The sequence below is a fragment of the Pinus tabuliformis genome, chromosome 5_2 (genome assembly GCF_031772625.1).
Source record: "Pinus tabuliformis cultivar Carrire ecotype Pingquan chromosome 5_2, CPIR1, whole genome shotgun sequence".
NCBI lineage: Eukaryota > Viridiplantae > Streptophyta > Pinopsida > Pinales > Pinaceae > Pinus > Pinus tabuliformis.
This window is the reverse complement of record NC_142306.1, coordinates 764,853,590-764,873,939: the sequence shown is the minus strand read 5'-3', so window position 1 is coordinate 764,873,939 and position 20,350 is coordinate 764,853,590. Positions and strand designations below refer to the sequence as shown.

Sequence of the window (20,350 nt, the reverse complement as noted above, 5' to 3'; positions counted from 1 at the left end):
TTAAAATAAATAAATAAATAAATAAATAAATAAATAAATAAATAAATAAATATATATATATATATATATATATATATATATATATATATCTATATATATATATATATCTATATATATATATATATATCTATATATGTATATATATATATGTATGTATATATATATACACACACACATATATATATATGTATGTAGATATATATATATGTGTGTGTGTATATATATATATATACATATATATATATATACATATATATATACATATATATATATACATATATATATATATATATATATATACATATATATATATATATATATATATATATATATATATATATATGTATATTCTATATATATATATATATATATATATATATATATATATATAAAAGAGATTTTTTTGATTTTGTCTAATATAGGGGATATTGGAAAAATTTATGATTCAACAAATCTGCCCGCTTTCGGGAGCTAGGTTTCATGCCCATGGGTCGGTCAAATTGTAGGACACTTAAACTTGGCCCACAACTCAACTTTGACTAGCTCGTTCTCCCTCATACGAGCTTGGATTTGAGTGTCATTTACACCGTTGGAATCAGGGCGACGAGCACTTCGATTTGTTACTAGTTTGGGAGCAATCTGACCACTTTTAATTTTCCCCTTTCTGAGTCCTCTGGGACTTCTGCATATGTTTGGAGCCACCTGGATCAATTAGAGTCCAGTTTCCACCCACGTAGACAAGTTGATCAGGGAAAATTTTAGAGGCTAATATTCGCAAGTGGGCTAATTTCCTGTGCTTTTTCCAAAAAAAAGATTTGCCAATTTTCATTTTTTTGAAAATTGATTCACCCAAATTTTATAGTATAAAATTATTTTACCCCAAAAATCGCCCAAAAATTATTTATACTAATATAAAATAATTAGAAACCTAAACATTTTTACAAAAATATCATAATTTTTTTTACAATTTACATATTGAGGACTAGTAAGATTCGCCAAGGTTTCTAAAATTTAAGATAAACTTCCATCCTTAAAATTTTCCCTAGACAACAAATGAAAATGAAAGTAAGTATTGCAAGGAAAACAAAAAGTGTACATACTTTTAATGTGTCATAATAAGTTTCTTGGAGTTACATTATGTTGTTGTGCAACTAAGATCCTATAATCTAATTAATAAAATGATCCAATGTCCAAAAAGAATTTTTTATGTATTTGAACTCTCATATTTCATATTTTCCATTTGGTTCTTTGTTTTCATTTATAAAAGGAAACCTGTTTGATACACAAGTTTAAAAAAACAAGAACAAGGATTGGTGGGAAAAAAACAATCTTTGATAAAAGTCATTTCAATAATCATCAGTGATGTAGTGAACATGATGTTCTTCTATATTGCAATTTTGGAGCTTGCAAGAAAAACAAATATATACATTAGTGTATCTGCAAATTTTTGTAGATTACAAGTCAACAAAATATCTATGAAGAAAATTGCAAAGTGGACAAATATCTTAACTGTCAAAATATATGAACGTGATGAACACAAGAGGTAATTTTTTGTTGATCATAGTTCTTTGATTTTAGTAGTGATTTTGTTAATTGTTAAACTGAAAACATCTTGAATACATAGTTTTCTTAGATTGAAAATTGTAGATGATACACTATGCATGTATTGCTGAAAACTTATCTTAGCATTACTAGGCAATGTTCTTTTAATTGTGGCATTTATAACATGCAATCAATTTTGCAGTCATCTATTTCCAATGTGCATTCAACAATATGCTCATAACTAAATATTGTGCTATCTTTACATAGTGTGCATTTAACTGTTGCGTTTGGTTGAATAATATGTTTGCATTTACTGCGTATCCGTTTGAAAGGAGGAGAGAAAACATTTGTTTTCTTTTAGCACTCCTTGCATCTACTTTGTGAAAGAAATTTGGTTGTTAGCTTACAACATGTTTGGTGAAAAATGAAAAAATTCATATACTATAGGAAGTTGTTGTTAATAGAAAAAAGAAAGAAATAAGAAGGATACCTATGTTCTTGATTTGACAAAGGATAATAGATGCACTTTTGCAAACTCATCATTCAAAGGATCAACAAAAGTTGTTGATCCAGAGTGCAACTATGGACTACTTTTTACGCCATTTCTGACAATGTTTTTGTACAAGTAGAGTGGGGTGGTCTTTGATGCCAATTCATGTTGTATTTTGGAAAAATGTTCTTGTGACTGTCATTCAGCTGTAATTGCAGTAAATCAAAGAACACAACTTCTATTAGGAAATTTGTACATGAAAATTTGAGATAAATTCTAGCTTCACTATGATGGAAAACAAAAATGCAAGAACAAAAGCGGGAAGGAAACTATTTGGCTTTTGGAAAAAAATGAAAGTTTGGTTATGTTAGGTCCCTATACCACTAGTGTAACCCCTTATTGTTATTAGTACAACCCCCTTATTATATTGTTGTGCCCATGTAGTCCCCATATTATTATTATTGTGCCCCATAGAAGCCCACTATTGTTATTATTGTGCCCTTACATTATTATTGTTATGTCGGCTCTGATTATATTATGACCCCTTAGACTCATATATATAGAAAGGAGGTCTTGTCATTTGTATCATCCAAGAATTGTTCATTTGTGTAATATAAAGGAGGTTTCCCCCTCGAAGAGGCTGAATTCTAAGGCGTTCATCTATCTTTTCTATCTTTTTGTGAGCTGGTTTCATAACATTTGGTATCAGAGCTTTGGATTTTAGGGTTTCGCTGCTCCAAACAGGTCATCGTAGTATTTTCACTATAACTTATTTTTCTACGATGTTTTAGAAGCTAAAAACAAAACCCATTTGAGAAGAAATCTTTCTGAACTATGCGTCCGAATTTTAGACCTTGTATCGCTATATTTTAGGAGATATGGTATGAGGAAGTTATGGTTTTTGCAAGCTCCATAATTTCATCTAAAATAGGTCATCGTGATATTTTCGCTATAACCTTTTCGCTACAAAGTTTCAGAAGCTAAAGAAAAAACCCATTTGAGAAGAAATCGTTCTAAATCTCGAGTCTGAATTTCAGATCTTCTCTCGCTATATTTTCGGATATATGATCTGAGGGATTTAGGGTTTTGGAAGACTCTCGAATTACATCCTAAATAGGTGACCTTGGGAAAAAAGTCATAACTTTCTCTCTGAGCAACAAATTGAAATTTTGTAAGATGTTACAGAAAGAGGATGGATTGTAGTTTTCTGTGCATATTTTTTAGATCCGAAGGTTGAAACAGTGACACGTGGCATGTTGTACAAGTTCGCTCTACTAAAACATTATATAATTAGGTTATCGTAGGATATTGGGCATAACGCTTTCTTGGAGAATCAAATTCTGATCAAACTTGTGGGGTTAGAAAGAGGACTCAGAGGGCTACTGCAAAAGACAATTTTAGAACTTTGATATCTAAAAGTATGGAGTTACCGTCATTTCAAGATCGAGCTCCTGAAATCAAGAAAAGGCAATATGAGGAAGTTTGATGGAAAGGATCCAGTAAATTGGATACTACAGATGGAGCAATATTTTGGTCTACATGGTGTACCATTGTTACAATCGGTATGTATTGCATCTTCATATTTAGAATCGGATCAATTTTTATGGTTTAAAGGGCTTTATTCTCGTAAACAACTTATTATGTGGTCAATTTTCATGGAGGAAATGATAGCATATTATGAGGATACAAAGAGCAACACCTTCTTTAGAGCAACACCACAACAATTGGAGGAAAAAAGAGAAAAAGGGCTTTGTTACAAAGTGGAAAGAAAAATTATGTCAACAAGGAAGTCTACCCCTCAACTATAAATATGGAAGTGTTGTTTCTCCTAGCCTTCCACAACCTACAAGTGTTACACCACAAAAATTGGAAGAAAAAAGAGAAAAAGGGCTTTGTTACAATTGTGATAACAAATACATTAAAGGTCATAAGTGTGCTGAGAAGAAATTATTTTAAATTGATTGTGGAGAGGAGGAAGAAAAGGATCAAGAAATGTCAAAAGAAGAGTATATACACCGGGAACCAACCCCAGAGAAAGAAGAAATGAATATGATCATATCTTGTAAAGCATTGGAAAGAATTACCACTCCTAAAACTCTCAAGATAGAAGGACATATCAAGAAGAAAAAGGTTCAAGAAGTGAAACATCACATCGAGAAAGAAGAAATGAATCTGACCATACCTTGTAATTCATTGGACGAAATTACCACTCCTCAAACTATCAATATAGAATGACATATCAAGAAGAAAAATGTTCAAGAATTGAAAGATCACATCAAGTCTCAAGAAATCAATCCGACCATATCTTGTAATGCATTGGAAGAAATTACCACTCCTCAAACTATCAAGATATAAGGACATATCAAGAATAAAAATGTAAGAGTGTTGATTGATTCGGGCAATACCCATAATTTTATTGATTGTAAGATAGCCAAGGAATTGAATTTCTCCCTATATCCAGCTCCAGAGTGTCAAGTGATGGTTGCAAGTGGAGGAACCATAAATTGCTCTAGAAAGTGCCATAATATCAAGATATCCATGGGAGAATATGTATTGAATATCCCAATGCTTTCCATTCCAATGGGTGGTGTTGATGTTTTACTAGGAGTCCAATGGCTACAATCTTTGGGTACGATAACTTTTAATTTTCAAGAACTTTTCTTGAAATTTTTTTGGGAAGGAAAGGAAGTTCAATTGAGGGGTATCGAAGGAAAACTTGGAAAGATAATAAACTCTAACAACATGACAAAGCTTCTAAATAAAGAACAATGGGGTGTAATTGCACAATTATGTTCACTAGAGGATCCCACATCGAAATCATGTATTTCTCTAGATCTCCAAAACGTTTTGGACAATCATTCCAAGGTATTTGAGACTCCCAAAGGCCTCCCACCTATTCATGATCATGATCATGCTATTCATTTGATTCCACAAAGTGTTCCTCCAAACATCAGGCCTTACATATATCCATATGCCCAAAGGAGTGAGAACTCATTCAAAAGTTACAGAAGATCCCAGTTCAAATAGTACTACGAGAACTTGACAAGGAAGGAAAAATCATATTGGAACCTAAAGTAGTCACAGAACCAAGAAATCGAAAGCTACGAAATAGATCAATTTCAGAGTATATCATCAAGTTGAAGAACTTACCCGCTGAAGATTCTACATGAGAGGACAAGAATTTATACAAAAGCATCAAGAACTACTCAAGCATTTAGGACAACACTTTTTGAAGGAGAGGGGCATGTTAGGTCCCTATACTACTAGTGTAACCCCTTATTGTTATTAGTACAACCCCCTTATTATATTTTTGTGCCCATGTAGTCCCCATATTGTTATTATGGTGCCACATGGAAACCCACTATTGTTATTATTGTGCCCTTACATTATTATTGTTATATCGGCTCTGATTATATTATGACCCCTTAGACTCCTATATATAGAAAGGAGGTCTTATCATTTGTATCATCCAAGAATTGTTCATTTATGTAATGTAAAGGAGGTTGCCCCCTCAAAGAGGCTGAATTCTAAGGCGTTCATCTATCTTTTCTATCTTTTTATGAGCTGGTTTCATAACATTGTAGTAACAAACTTACAATTGCATTGTCATCTGCTGCCTCATTATCCTTGATACTGAGTTCAAGTTGTCTACTATTTTGTTGAAAACCTATCACTATTGTTTCTATTCAGCCACCTGCATATGTGTTACTCAAAGAAAGAAGATCATGTGTTGTTGTGTTTGGAGACAATCTACATTTTTTGAAAATTTGTGCAATTAGTTGAACTATGGTTCTTTCCTGCAACATTATACAAAATTTTACATCTCCTTGTTCCTAAACTCCTTTGTTTCTTATTGCAAAATTTGTAATGCAAACACTATTTCCAACAGTAAACATGCCTTGTAAATTATCTATTAGATTATTGCCCATGTTCACTGTGATTTTTAGTTGACCATGGCTATAAACCAAATCAACATGGATTAAGTTCCAATATTTTGCAGGAGAGTTGGGGTTTTACTTTGTGCTGACCCATAGACAACCAAGATATCGCCTTCAGAAACCTTTGCATGTGCTCTTGAGCATATATTGATGATTAGGGAGGGAGCCAACTGCTTTGTTTTTTGTTTGTTTATATGCAAACACAAACAATATGTTTCAAAAAAATAATGTCACTTGTTTAATACAGACGGGTAAATTGATTGCACAAATATCAAGAAGGATAGAATTCCAACCGTTTTGAATTTTCATATTCTTCCATTTCTCTATGCAACACTTATTTGCTAGAACTACTTGTTTCCATGTTTTTCTTGCAAATATGTGGAATGATTGCTTTCAGAAAAGATAAAGGCTAAATTTGAAACAAATGTATATGGAAAGTTCGAAACTGAGTATGTTCCACACACACACACACACACACATATTGTTTGATAAAATTAGAATACATAGAAAAAGAATGGTTATGAAGAAGAAATATTCAATTGAACGAAGAAAATTGAAGAAAAAACAGAGCATTTGCAATGGAGTGCAGAGCATGGTTTTGTGTCATATATATATATATATGTGTGTGTGTGTGTGTGTGTGTGTGTATCTATACTTTTTTTGGTTTATAATGTTATCGCGCATACTTGGTTGTTATGCAATAATTTTGCATCAATACTAATAGGAGAACATGCTTTATAGATTTGATTGATCATGACACATAATTTTTCTTCGTGGAATGTGCTATTGAGGATCACTATGGCTAGTGTTTTTTTTTTTTTTTATCTGCTCTAGGCAACTACACAAGAAACATTTAAACATGATCTAGGAAGTAGAGAAAAAAATGTTATTTAGTATATAGAACAAAATGTGATAAACAAAAGGTTCAGAAATGTGTGGATCACATAGTAGCTATGATATGGAAAATTCAGTTACGAAGGAGAAATTAAAGAAATTTATATTAATGGTCTTAAGACTTACTAAGATTTGATATCTGCATTCTTGTTTGTTAGTGTGTACAACTTCTTTGTTTTTTCCATATTTACAAACAATAACATTTGTCTAGAGTGACCATTTACAAATATCATAACTACTCTAAGAATTGAATGACTAAATTGTAGAACATGAACATTGGCAAAATGGTTCAATCCAACAAGAGAGGTATGGTAAGACAAATTGTATGATGGTTTGTCAAATAGACATTGAAGACATGGAAGGAAACACTATTAACTGGGACATTTGTCCAAAAGTGGTCAAGCATAGAGCCATAATCAATTGTTGGCTTTCTTGTATGAAAATTGAAGTTGTTTTTTTGCATGAATAGAATTAGTTTTCTTTGTTGATGTTTATTTTACAACATGTCCAAGTTGAAGTCACCAACAAGGACAATTGGGTACTTGCTGGATGTGCGCTCTAAAATGAACTTAATGAAATCAATTATATCTTTAATTCTTGTATTTGGTGAAATGTATATATTTGCAAGTGTAATAGCTTGTTCTTTGAATATGAAAAGTTATAATTGTTGATTCAATATCACTTGTTGTATAAGTGATCTGGTTGTCAACAACAATATTTTTTGTATACTATGTAAGAATTCCATTTAACTAAAATAAATGTATGTAATGATGTTTGTTTGTAAACATTGAATTTGATGGAGGTGATTTTGTTTTTATTTCTTGGAAACAAAGGATGTTAGCATCCATTAGATCATATTTAACAATGATATCTTCAAAATACAATGAGAAGCTATGTGTGTTTAATGAACATATTGTCAAACATTAATTTTCTTTAGTTGAATGTAAATTGTATTCAATTTGATAAGAATCACTTTCCCTATGTATTTGCAGCTCAACAACAAATTTTTCATTAAGAGAAAATTTTCTATGTTCCAATTTTTTTAGTAAATACAAGGATTTAATATCTTTGACATGGGAAAGTGCAGTGTAGACAAGTACATGTTTCCTAACCCCTTTTGGGTCGAAATCCAATCTATCCATCATCAAGCCTTATGATCGATGTATCATTTGTGCACATGCTAATTGAACATGGAATTTTTCTCTTGTGAAACTATTGTTGTTGTTTGATTCACTATGCCTACAAACTCTGGCAATAGGTGTCCAATTAGACATTGTTCCATTTTTGAACAAGTGGATCCTTTTTTTTCGTTGAACAATGCCAATAACTGGATCAACAAATTCAATCCAAATTTCACCATTCTCAAGTGCCATGTATGTCCTGAAATACTTTCAACACCATTGACCAAGCCATCTTGAATATTGTAACTGCCACTAATTAGTTCAACAAGCATATTTTTTTTGAGCAAAATGGTACTTGGAAATTGCATTTTGATATCCCTATTGCAATTTATATTTATTGAATCAATTGTTCTATCATATGCATTTAATGTGATTGCTTTTGTGTTGATGGGATACAACATTATTTCATTATGTTCTTGTACATTCTTGTTTAAGTAGAAGAAATATGGAAACATCAGATCATTTGGTGGGAATCTATATGAAATGTTTGTTCAAGAATGCAAGATCATCATTAGTATGTGAACATGTCCTAATTCCGTCTAAAATGGACACAAACTCTTTGTTTTCTTGCTACATCACTTGCTTTAGTTCATAAGTTTTGACATTGTCTTTCCATAAACTGTAAGGAGTAGTAGTTCGTTTAAGAACTAGATGCTCAAATATCCAACAATCATGCAGAGTTTGTGCTTTCCATAGGTCGCCACAAAATATTATGTCAATATTGCCAAATGGCGTAGATGGAGTGTTCATGATTTCATAGAGTAGCTTGTCAATGTTATATAACAAACAAGAGCCAACCAATGAAGCTTTATCTATGAGAAAAAAATTAAGTTGTGCATATCCTTTGGTCAATATATCAATTGTGTTAGAATTCAATCGCATCATGTCACATGTTGAAAGTGGCAAGTGCAAAGATAAATGGACTATGACACCAGTTGTAATATATGCAACCTTGCCAGTAAATGCAACAATGAGACCCTTTTTTTTTAAAGGATCACTTTGTAAGTCATTATTATTGATATAGGTGGCTTTGGAAAACCTCAAAAATAAAAATCTTCAAAATGCATAGAAATAAATACCAAGTTGTAGTGCTCATCGTTAATTTTCTAGTGGCGCAAACAACACTAAAATCCAAGTCCATATGACCAACTTATCACGATTTGAAGTTTGGCATGATAGATAAAAAAGGGGGCCCATAGTCACATGGCATCCCAGTGAGAAGGTTAGGTGGGACCCACAAATTACATGGCCACCAATTAGTGGCCTACTAGTCATTGACATTTGTCACTAAATCATTTGATCCTTCGTCCCTGTTGTAACATTCTCTTGTTACGATGAAATTTCCAAAACAAAAAGTTCTATTTTATGCACTTTGTAATAAAATTATGTGCAATGATATAATGTGACATATCATTTTTCTTATTTTATTTTATTTGTAAATAAAATGGTCTAATGGCACACCCATTAAATATCACACATCTCTCATTGGCGACAATTGACTCTTGGAGATCGACGATTCTTGTTTTATTACACGACCCCCTTGCTTGCTCGACATTTAATGGAGGGAGGGGGGCACAAAAAGTTATTTTTTTCAAAAAAAGTATTACAACATGGCAGCTTCATATGAATTGTGTACCCCCTTCACCTATTACCACTTACCGCTTACCCTCATGCGCAAAAAACCATTCCCTATTTTCGATAATAAATATTTCTTGCCATCATTTTATTGACTATTTGTCATTTAATTCTAAATATGACCATTATCCAAATATCCATTTCATTGATTTTTCACTCCCGATCATAATTTACTTTCTCATACCACTACTTGTTACCCCTTACCTTTTCTTCAGTCGTCAAACACAAAGATTGAAGCGAAAAATTATATTCAACCCTCAATGATAATTTGAAATACATCAATCCATTCTATAGGTAATTAGTTTATTCCTTGCTAAAATTTGGTATTTCGAAATAATTTCAACTAAAGGAAAAGAGTCTCAGGTTCAGTCTGAAACCCTCTATGCTTCAGTGACACAAAAAATACAAATTTCCCTTAGTTGATAGGGAAAGCAGAATAAAAGTTACAAAACCAGAGTTTGATCTATATGAATTGCAGAATTGGGCTTTCCAAAGATTTCAGGATAATAGCAACGAGTTTTCTCTGTGGGAGTCCTTTTTATCTAAGTTTATATTTCCTTAAAATCATCCCTTTCCAAAAATGTTAGTATGGTGTGCATATAGGGATTTGCCTAGTGAAAAACCTATAATTGCTCAGAACAGTGAAACCCTATTTTTTGTAACTTTTGAGTCCATTGTAAAGGCTTTGTGCATATATTTGCCCAAATATTTGCACCCATTCTGTAGTGAAATCCTCTTGTAAATCTATCAGAAGTTAACCTTTGAAAAAAGCTACTATTTTTGAATTATTCATGCCTGAAGGAACTGATATTCCCTCTCACAGTCGACCATGCCCTTCATCAATGTTTTTAGAGTTTTCAAGTCAAATCATATCCATTTTGTGTGGTATAAAAGTGATGAGAAAGTGGATGAAGTAGTTTTAGGTTTTTATTTTCAACTTTTTGTCCAGATAAGAAACCACAAATTTTATTTAATTTCGGTCAGTTTTTATCTAAGGTCATTCATGACCAGTTCCTCAAATTTGGGCTTGAAAAAGCTTTTAAATATTAGTGAGTCCTAGTATATCTGTCTTTATATTATCATTAAGACAAGTTACCAATACAATTGCATAAGAAGAATCTTCAAGGGAATCATTGATCTGTGATTCATTGGACTTCCTTGGTCAGAAGGAATTTTGAGGAATTTTCCTTCACTGATTTTGTGAAAAAATTTCTTCATATATGTTACAATCTATTGATGAGTGATAGCCCTCCTAGAATTTCACCAAAAATAAAAAGGATTATGCAGTCGAGTGAACAAACAAAGATTGGTGATTGGTAATTATACCAACATTTTACAAAAAATAGGTTGTATGGGTATGAAATTCCACCTTAGCAGTTGCGAGTTTTTCTTCCTATACATATTTTTGCTCTTGAATTCATCAGAAAAAACCTCAATGTAGATCAAGTGCATTTTTTACCCAGAAGGAAACACAATTTGTTTAAGCTAAATGCATATATAGGGCCATTTGTGGTGAATCAGAGGTTAGTAGACAAAGAGGTGGAACGATTGTTGACACAAATGAAGTTTAGATCGGGGTTTATTTGACCATATGACGCCATTGGGACAATTTCATCCATCAGAGATCAACAAAAATCCCGACCTTATTTTCATGTGCCTAAATCGGAAATAGAGAAGTTTGATAATAAGGACACTTGGGAAGAAAACATTTTTCAAGAAGTGACAAAAGAACAAACAATGGAGCAATCTATGGGACAATTTTTTTTTATTACACCTCAAATGAAAGAAAAATAATTTAAGAGGGCATCTCAAAGCTTATTAGAGATAGAAATGGAACTGTTCAAGTATACAAGAGAAAAATGATAAATAATATGGAGGGAACAATATTAGAAACTATCTCATCTGACATTTCTTCACTAGGCTCTACCATGGTACTTTCAGGCAAGCCTGTTTTCAGAATGCAAGAATTGTATCCAAGAACAAAACAATCTTCTCCTTCTTCTTCTTCTAGCCAAAACATCTTTTCTTAGTTTATGGAAATGAAGAAAAATAATGAGGCTTTGAAGGAAGTAACTTATTCAAAGTTTTGGACGCAGACCTCTTTTACCAAAAATAGGTTGCTCTTAGCTCTTGATATTGAAAAATGGGAATTTAAGTTGGCATTTTTGAACCTAAAGTTTATGCCCCTAAAGTTGTTGGAGATGATAAAACATCTATTCTTTTTTTCAATGCTGAAAAATCCATCTTATAGATCAAATTGATCTTCATAGACAAACTAGTGAGATGATCTATTCTTCTCTAACCATTTCTGCTTCGAATGTATAAAAATTGCAAAATTATTTGAATAATACTCTTGTAGAGCTTAAGATGCAAAAGTCTTCTTCTTTGGCGAAGGATACTAGACTCAAGTCATTGGAAGATCTTGTAATTAAATTAGGTTTGGATCCTAAAAATGTGGATGCAGCTCACGAAATTATTAAAAAGAATAATTGATATATCTAAGCACTTAGAAGGCAGTTGAAGTTTCCACTAAGGAACATCCCCAAACACAGGAATTTGTGGAATTAGATAAGGAGATCGGAAGCTCTATTATCCTTCGCAATTGAACAAAACTTACAGATTCAGAAATTGCAAGAAAGAATGGAAGATTTGTTAAAAGAGAAAGCCCAAACTAGGGGTGCAGTAATTCCAACAACAGGAATAAATTCCATAGAGGATATTACTACAAAAAGAATTTCAGAGGCATTATATTATCTTAACCCGAAGGATGTTGAAGTTGGATGATTAAGAGAAAATTTGAACAGAGCTAAGAAAAAAAAAATTAAATCAGACAATGCCTTTGTGGAGGAACTAAAAAATACTGCAAATTTACAAAAGTAATTAGAAAAGTATTTGAGCAGTTCTTACAATATTCAATGTTTTCAGAGGCCAAAGAACAAATTTGGATGGATATTATGTCATCTGTGACTGATATTTGGGAGTATATGGAGATTATTGTAGAACATGAGGAGTTGATTGAAAGGGCCAAAGATGTTATTAAAGACATCAAAATACAATTGAGAAATAGACTGGGACAAGCAAGTGAGATAATAAGAACTCTAAACACAAAGTCCAAAGAGTAGCTGGAAGAAATAGGATTTCAAGACAGAAAAAAAATAATTCATTCAGAGCAGAAGAGTTCTCATGAAGAAAACGTTGATGCTAAAAACCAAAGAGAAATGTGAAAATCTTTAAGTGCAAATCAATAAATTCTACAGAAAATTTTTCTATTCTACAACAAAGAGGTCTTCCATCTTTCAAGAATTCAAATGGCCAAATGATTACAGAAGAGAAGTATGAAATACTATTGAAAAAAGAAGCAAGGGAAAAAACAAATTTGTTGGAATCAAGGGAAAAATTAACGGTCAGAATCTACTTCAAATGTTACTTGATGACCTTTTCATCTGCGACAAAATCAAACACTTCTTCATATTAAAACCTTCTTTTGAGAAGTATGCTGATGAAAATGAATTGTACAGACAGATGATTGATCTTAGTTACCCTATAGATGAAGAATGTGAGCAGTTGGTCAAAGTATTTAAATGAATTCAACTTATCAATGCAGAATATTAGTAGCTTATTAGAATCATTGAACCTGCATACAACAATTAAGAGTAGTTGGAGACATTTTTGGAGCAGTTTCTCTATTTTAGTCAAAGTTGTTTAAACATTATCAAAGTTTTGGATAAAAGAATAATTTTAATGTAAATCTTTTAGAAGATAGGATATTTTGAGTAAGAAGGGGTTGATACCTAGAGAAAGTTTTTTGTAATACTATTGTAATACTTTCAACTGAATATAATCAAAGTGTTCCAGTTTCTACTTGTGATAGCATTCGTGTACTTGTGGGTGTTTTCTAGTGATTTTCATAATTTATTTCTGCATATTTTGAGGTAGTGTAGGACATTGGGAAGGGTAGGGCCGAGTATTAGTCTCCCCTGCATCTCTAACAAAGTTATTTTCTATACTGTCTAAAGATTAAACAATTTGTATAATTGGTCACTCAGAAATCAATAGATTGTTGCTTATATGTTATACTTGATTTCATTTTTGTTCACTATATAGGTTCATCTATACATTTCTTCTCATCTTAGATGACTATATATTCATGGAGAATGTTTAATCTTCTAACTTCTTCTTTCAAAGAACTTATAAAGATTGTATGCTGTTATAATGGAACACCAACACTTTGAGTAATTTAAAGGAATACAGATTATAAGCATAAAGAAGCATTTGTATCTTTGGAGCTTCCATTCCATACATGCCCCTCACAATTGATGCTTTGGCACAGTTCTTGAACTGATGACTATCTACAAAGATACCATAGTCCCTACAAAAAAACATATATATTAAAAAAAATCCCATATAAAACAAAAAATAAATTTATTATATTAAAACAAAAAGAAAAACCATTTTAACATAACTGTAGAATGGAGAATGTTTAATATTCCAATTTCTTCTTTTAAGGAACTTATAAAGATTGTATGTTGTTATAATGGAACACCAACACTTTGAGTAATTTAAAGGAATAAGGATTGTAAACATAAAAAAGCATTTGTAATTTTGGATCTTCCATTCCATACATGCCCCTCACAATTGATGCTTTGGCATAGTTCTTGAGCTGATGACTATTTACAAACCTACAAATATATTAAAACAAATCCCATATAAAACAAAATCATATAAAACAAAAAAACACATTTTAACATAACCGTATGCCAACGAATTAAGGTTATAAACCAAAAAACATGTTATAGAAACTAATGAGTTTAGTCATATGGTGATGCAACTATATATATGGTTTAATTCAAACCATATAACACAACGAATTATTATTGTAACGTTGGCATTATGCCAAACGTATACCATATGGTTATTATAACCTATGGTTAGAACATATGAAATCAAAGGTTTGTTATATAATATATAACGGTTGTAACCTATCGCGGTGGTACAATTACAAAACAACGACAATGGTTATTGATGTTTCCAAATATCAATGAACGATTTTATATAGTTAACAAAATTAAAAATGGTTTGGCAACGTTTTTAAATGAAAGTTGGTACGGTTGTGGGGTTTGACCCCAAACCTACCCAAAAACTCCAAGATTTGACAACAGTGCACCAACCGACAAGCTAAGGCAAGGGGATTGGTTTAGTCTACCCTTTACAAAATATTTAAATGACACTTTTTCATTCAACGAGGATGAACGGGTGGAGGCCAAGAGAAGCCAAGTGTCAAGGAATTGTGACGAAGGCGCTGAAACCCAAAGAAATGGAACCATGAGGCAGAACCATGCGGGGCACGATTTTCAAGATAGACACCACAAAATACTCTGTAAGAATATTCTTGGTATATCACTATTTGATGATGTGAAGAATCTAAACGATTCCATGAGGGGCCAAAACTACAGGTGGTGGAATGTGGTTAACTTTATACTCATTTTAACTAGAATTTCACAAGGATCACAACGATGTAGTCCGTTTTTACATATGAGTAGCGGATTTTAGGGGTTGTTGCAAGAAACCACCTTCTTCATCAGTTGTTGGGCACAGAGTTTGAGACAATAATGCTCCTTTTAGAAGTGGGTCATGTTTACAATCAAAAGTCTCAGGAGGGCGAAATAGACTCGCTAGTGATACGATTAATGTGATTTGAGTAGTCAAATTTCAAATCACTACCAAGATGGAAGTGTAATAATATAATTTTCCATGTACTTACCTTTCCTTTTGATGATATGAATGAAGCAAGCTCCCTACTATTGAAGCAGGGCCCAAAGACGTAGTCCACACTAGACAAACTCCATTATCAAAGTTTTGTGTGCATTGTCTCTATGAGTCTCCTTTATGTTGCTTCTTATTTAAGTGTTTGAACATATAGTTTTTACATTCTCTTTCATGAAATTATGCTAACTTCAACCAAAGAAAATATATTGGATAACAATGGTAACTCAGAGATTCCGGATCAAGTTTGATATCATAGCAGTCTTCTTGCTGATGTGAATTGCAAGTGTGAATAATAACCAAAGGTTGAATGTGCAACAAGAAAGAAAATGGAGAAGGACAAAGTTTTTGTCAAGCCTTCTATAGGATGACAAACATGGTAGATATATTGATTCCAGATCATGAGAAGAGATTGGAAAAGAAGGAAAAGAATAAGAAAGCCAAAGTAGAGGACGATGCTTCGGTAAATGAAGGAGAACCTATATCTCAATCTTCAACTGAATGTTCTTCTTCTTCTTCTTATTTTCATCACTAGAGCATTCAAGAAAAGAATGTTGAATTGAGGAGACTGCTACAAAAAGAAGAAGAGGACAAGCAAAGATTCCAACTTTAGCTACAAGCCGTATAAGAGGTATTGGAAAATTTGAAGTGCAACGAAGGCTTAGTGAAGCGATCTGCACCCACTTTAGAATCAACAACAGAGGTAAACGATGTTAGTGATTCTTTAGTTTCATTTTATCATTATGAAGATGATTTTGGTGCATTTGAAAAGCACACTATAGGGCATTGGTTCGAAGCTAATGACAAATATGAGGTATCAAGGAAAAGGCATAGGTGTTAATGGCTAAGGAATTGTGAATCCCATCCAAGTGGTGGAATTACTTTGATATACATGATCGTGCTATGTCAGAAAGGAAGATACAAGGGAGTCTTCAAGTGACAAGTTTGAGATATTGTAGGACAATGAAAGCACATCATTAACTTCCAATGATAATGAGCATTCCAAAGGAAGAGCTAAGGCAAGATATCCTCGCCAAAGCCACACAAAAGACAATAATTGAAGAAAGAAGGTCAAGAAAGTCTCGAGGAAGAAGAAGCATTATAGCCATTGCAACAAGCATGGACATCAGAGAGCCTCATGTTGGAAGCTCCATCTAGAGCTATGACCAAAGAATGACAAGGAGCATGTGAAAGAACCTGTGAAGGAACCAACCAATGAAGCAGTTCAACAAGGAATCCAGCTAGAGGAATAAATCCCATTAACTTGGTTAGGTAAGAGATTGGTAGCCCTTTTAAGTAGTTGAGTATGTCCACCATTGTAAATCACATGTTGCAAAAATGTTTGTAAAAGAGATGATGTGTATAACATCACTTCTGTATGAAACATAGTGATATTTTGGCCTTTAGTAAGATAACATGGGGTATGGCTTTTGTTGTAAACTTGACTATGCGTTTTTTATAAATTCTTGTCAAGTATGGTCTTATTTGGAATCTTTCAAAGATATACATGTATTGGCAGCTACAAATTTTCATATGGATACAAGTGTCACTTTCATCACTTTAGGCTTCGAAGTACAAAGGTGAAGGAGAAGCAAGTGTGGCCTTTCAAAGACATTTGTTATGCAAATTATGATTGCAATATTATTTATACTTTTGGAGGACCAAAAGTCGTTCAGTGGGGAAGAATGATCTAGGTAGCTCTAAAAAACCTCAAAAATCAAAGTCCTCAAAATTCAAAGAAACCAAGACCAATTTTTAGTGCTTGTCATTACGATTCTAGTGGCATAAACGACACTAAAATCTGAGTTTGTATGACCAACTTATCACAATTTGAAGTTTGACAACACAAAAAAAGAGGGGCCCACAATGTGCCATGTGGCATCCCAATGAGCATGCTAGGTAGGACCCATAAATTACATGAAAACCAACTAATGGTCTACCAGTCATTGAAATTTGTGACCAAATCATTTGATCCGAACTCTAAAAAAAACTATATTAAAAAAATCCCATATAAAACAAAAAAAATTAATTTTTATATTAAAATAAAAAAAAAAAACATTTTAACCTAAACACATGCCAACGAATTATTGTTATAAACCCAAAAAAAAAAAAAATTGCTATAAAAACTAATGAGTTTTGTTATATGGTTATGAAACCATATATACGGTTTAATTCAAGCCATATAACACGATGAATTATTATTGTAACGTTAGCATTAAACCAAACATATACCATATGGTTATTACGCCGTAAGGCGTTCCCTCTGGAAGGAACTCCCCTCCATGCCGCGGTGTCTCGTTATGGGCCCTTAGATCGATTGTTAGACGATGGAATAAACTCCAGCCATTAGATCATCGGTGAAAAATGTTGTAAGATTATTGAAATGTTTTTCATCCTTAAGACAGTTGTCACTCAATGATGGGCCTTCCCCTCAATTTTTCCATCCCCTTCTTCATTTCCATTCCCCCTCTCCTTCCATTAATTCCCTCGCCGCTCTTTCCACTTCCTCTCTCTTCACCAATGCATCTGCGCCCTTCTACGCTTCAATGCCCACCTTCATCTTCTACGCTTCAATGCCCACCTTCATCTTCTACGCTTCAATGCCCACCTTCATCTCCTTCACTAGAAGGAAGGCATTCATTCTCTGTTCAGCAAAGAGAGGCCAAGCGATCATCGGCACTCCATGTAAGATGCTTTCGATCGTTGAATGCCCTTAAACATGGATCTGATCAGAATGTATGCAATTTTTGCTCATATTATTCATAATATTCCTGCTTTAAACCCGCAGATCAGATAACTGGTTGCACGGTTCAGCTTTTCATATGATTTCAATGACCTAATCACTGAACTGAATACAGGTTGATTTGGTTGGAGGATATTACAATGCAGGCGACAACGTAAAATTTACGTTTCCAATGGCTTTTAGTACTATGCTGTTAGCCTGGAGCGTGCTAGAGTTCGGTCATTTAATGGGCGGTGAGATTGGTAATGCCATTAATATTGAATTTAAGTAGACCGCTACTTATTCATTCCTTTCGTACGCGTATTTGTCCTCCATAGCTCTTCGACTTTGCAGACAGATACAGGGCATCTTATTTTGACAGCCTTAAGTCTGGAGTTTGCTCATTTAACTGCGGCTTTGATGGATACCAAGTAAGTTTTCTGTTTCATTTATTCTCACCCGGAAAAGTCCCGTCAAAATACCCAACCTAACTTCCAGTTAATACTAATGGGGATTTCAGGATGAATTGCTGTGGGCTGCTGCATGGTTGCACAAAGCATCGGCCAACAATTCGTATCTGCAGTACATTGATAGCAATGGAAAAACACTGGGAGACAATGAGGAGTTACATGAATTTGGATGGAACAATAAGCATGCTGGCATTCATGTACTGCTCACCAAGGTAATCACTCCATGCAGCTTCACAGTGCTCATATCAACTGTATTGAATTTCAAAGCCATCTATACTCGTGTATCTTTTTATACGCAGGAGTATTTGTCCGGGAATGGATGGTTCTTAAAACCATACAAGGGATACGCTGACAAATTCATTTGTGCCCTCTTTCCTCAAACACCTTATCGACCACATGTTCAATACACACCAGGTTCCCCTAATAGACTCTCTTTCTTTTTTTCTCGGGATTTTGTATGTTTGTTGTGTACATCGTGCTGCTGCGGGAAGATGAATAAGCTAATTGGAGAGATGCTGTGTTACAGGTGGGCTCATATACAAAAGTAATGCAAGCAATATGAAGATTGCGACGTTAGTATCGTTTTTGGCATTAACGTATGCCAAGTACCTGAGCGACGCGTCTCGAGTGTTGTGGTGTGGGGGCGTGGAGGCAACTCCGGCAAGGATTCGCGCCCGACAGGTAGGTGCACCACCTACTTCACTATAACTGGTTCTTGGTAGAAGTCAAGAATGCATTTGACATTGGTGTATCGCCATTATGGAGTTGCAGATTGATTATATATTAGGGGATAATCCTCTGAATTTATCATACATGGTGGGATATGGCTCCCGCTTCCCCCGACGGATTCATCATAGAGCCTCATCTCTGCCTTCTGTTGTCGATCACCCGGAATTCATTGCATGCAAAAGTGGGTTTCGTTACGTGCATAGAAATGGTTCCAATCCTAATCTTCTGATGGGAGCAGTTATTGGAGGACCAGATGAACACGACCAGTTTCCAGACGATCGAACAAAATTTCCGCAATCGGAGCCAAAGATGTACATCAACGCTCCTCTCGTTGGCGCGCTTGCATTTTTCAGCGCACATCCATCGTGATTTCCAAGAGATGCTAAATCCTAACACGTTTCTTTACATTTTCTCAGAGGGTGGCATTTAACTTTTCATTTCTTTAAATTTTCTCAGAGGGCGACATTTAACTTTTCATTTTCTTTAAATTTTCTCAGAGGGTGGCATTTAACTTTTCATTATGGATTCTCAAGAAATAAATCACGAATGTTTCTAGAAACAGGTTGAATGAATCCATACATTCTGGTTTGCCTCGTTGTGTCTCCTTTATAAAATGTGAAAAAAGAGTATTACAATACTTTTTCACACATGCCATCTGATCAAGTAGCATATAGTTCTTTTTATTATTGGGTAAGAATTTGTAGCAGAAAACTGTCTTTCAAATCCCTTTATAAAATGAGGACATGGTTTGGGTTATTCTATTTCAAGATATTGTAGCAAAAAGCTGTATTGCAAGTTGCAAGGGATTTATAGATTTGGATTAGAATTCTTTTTCATATCTGCGATGTCACTGCTGCTTTTTGATTATATGGTGCCTTCCCTTGTTTTATAATTATCAATAATAATTGATCTGCATTTTGTTTGGTGAGATGTGAGGCATCTATGGGATTTTAATGAGAACTTGATTGCCTGATTTTACTTGGCCT

General features: G+C 33.6%; 1 protein-coding gene across 1 annotated transcript; it reads left to right on the top strand.

Moving 5' to 3' along the window:
* The first annotated feature begins 17,963 nt into the window (after positions 1–17,963).
* On the top strand, positions 17,964–19,733 carry LOC149161536 (endoglucanase 17-like). The gene is made up of 7 exons (XM_089434909.1): positions 17,964–18,179; positions 18,302–18,391; positions 18,504–18,596; positions 18,686–18,847; positions 18,935–19,049; positions 19,162–19,316; positions 19,407–19,733. The coding sequence occupies exons 1-7, from the start codon at positions 17,964–17,966 to the stop codon at positions 19,731–19,733; spliced, it is 1,158 nt and encodes a 385-aa protein (XP_089291035.1).
* The last annotated feature ends 617 nt before the right edge of the window (positions 19,734–20,350 follow it).

Excerpts from the sequence above, each read along its gene's own strand:
- LOC149161536 (XM_089434909.1), top strand. The coding sequence starts at position 17,964 with ATGCATCTGCGCCCTTCTACGCTTCAATGCCCACCTTCATCTTCTACG. Across the intron at positions 18,392-18,503 it reads CTATGCTGTTAGCCTGGAGC|CTCTTCGACTTTGCAGACAG; the intron begins GTGCTAGAGTTC and ends TGTCCTCCATAG. Across the intron at positions 19,317-19,406 it reads CAAGGATTCGCGCCCGACAG|ATTGATTATATATTAGGGGA; the intron begins GTAGGTGCACCA and ends ATGGAGTTGCAG.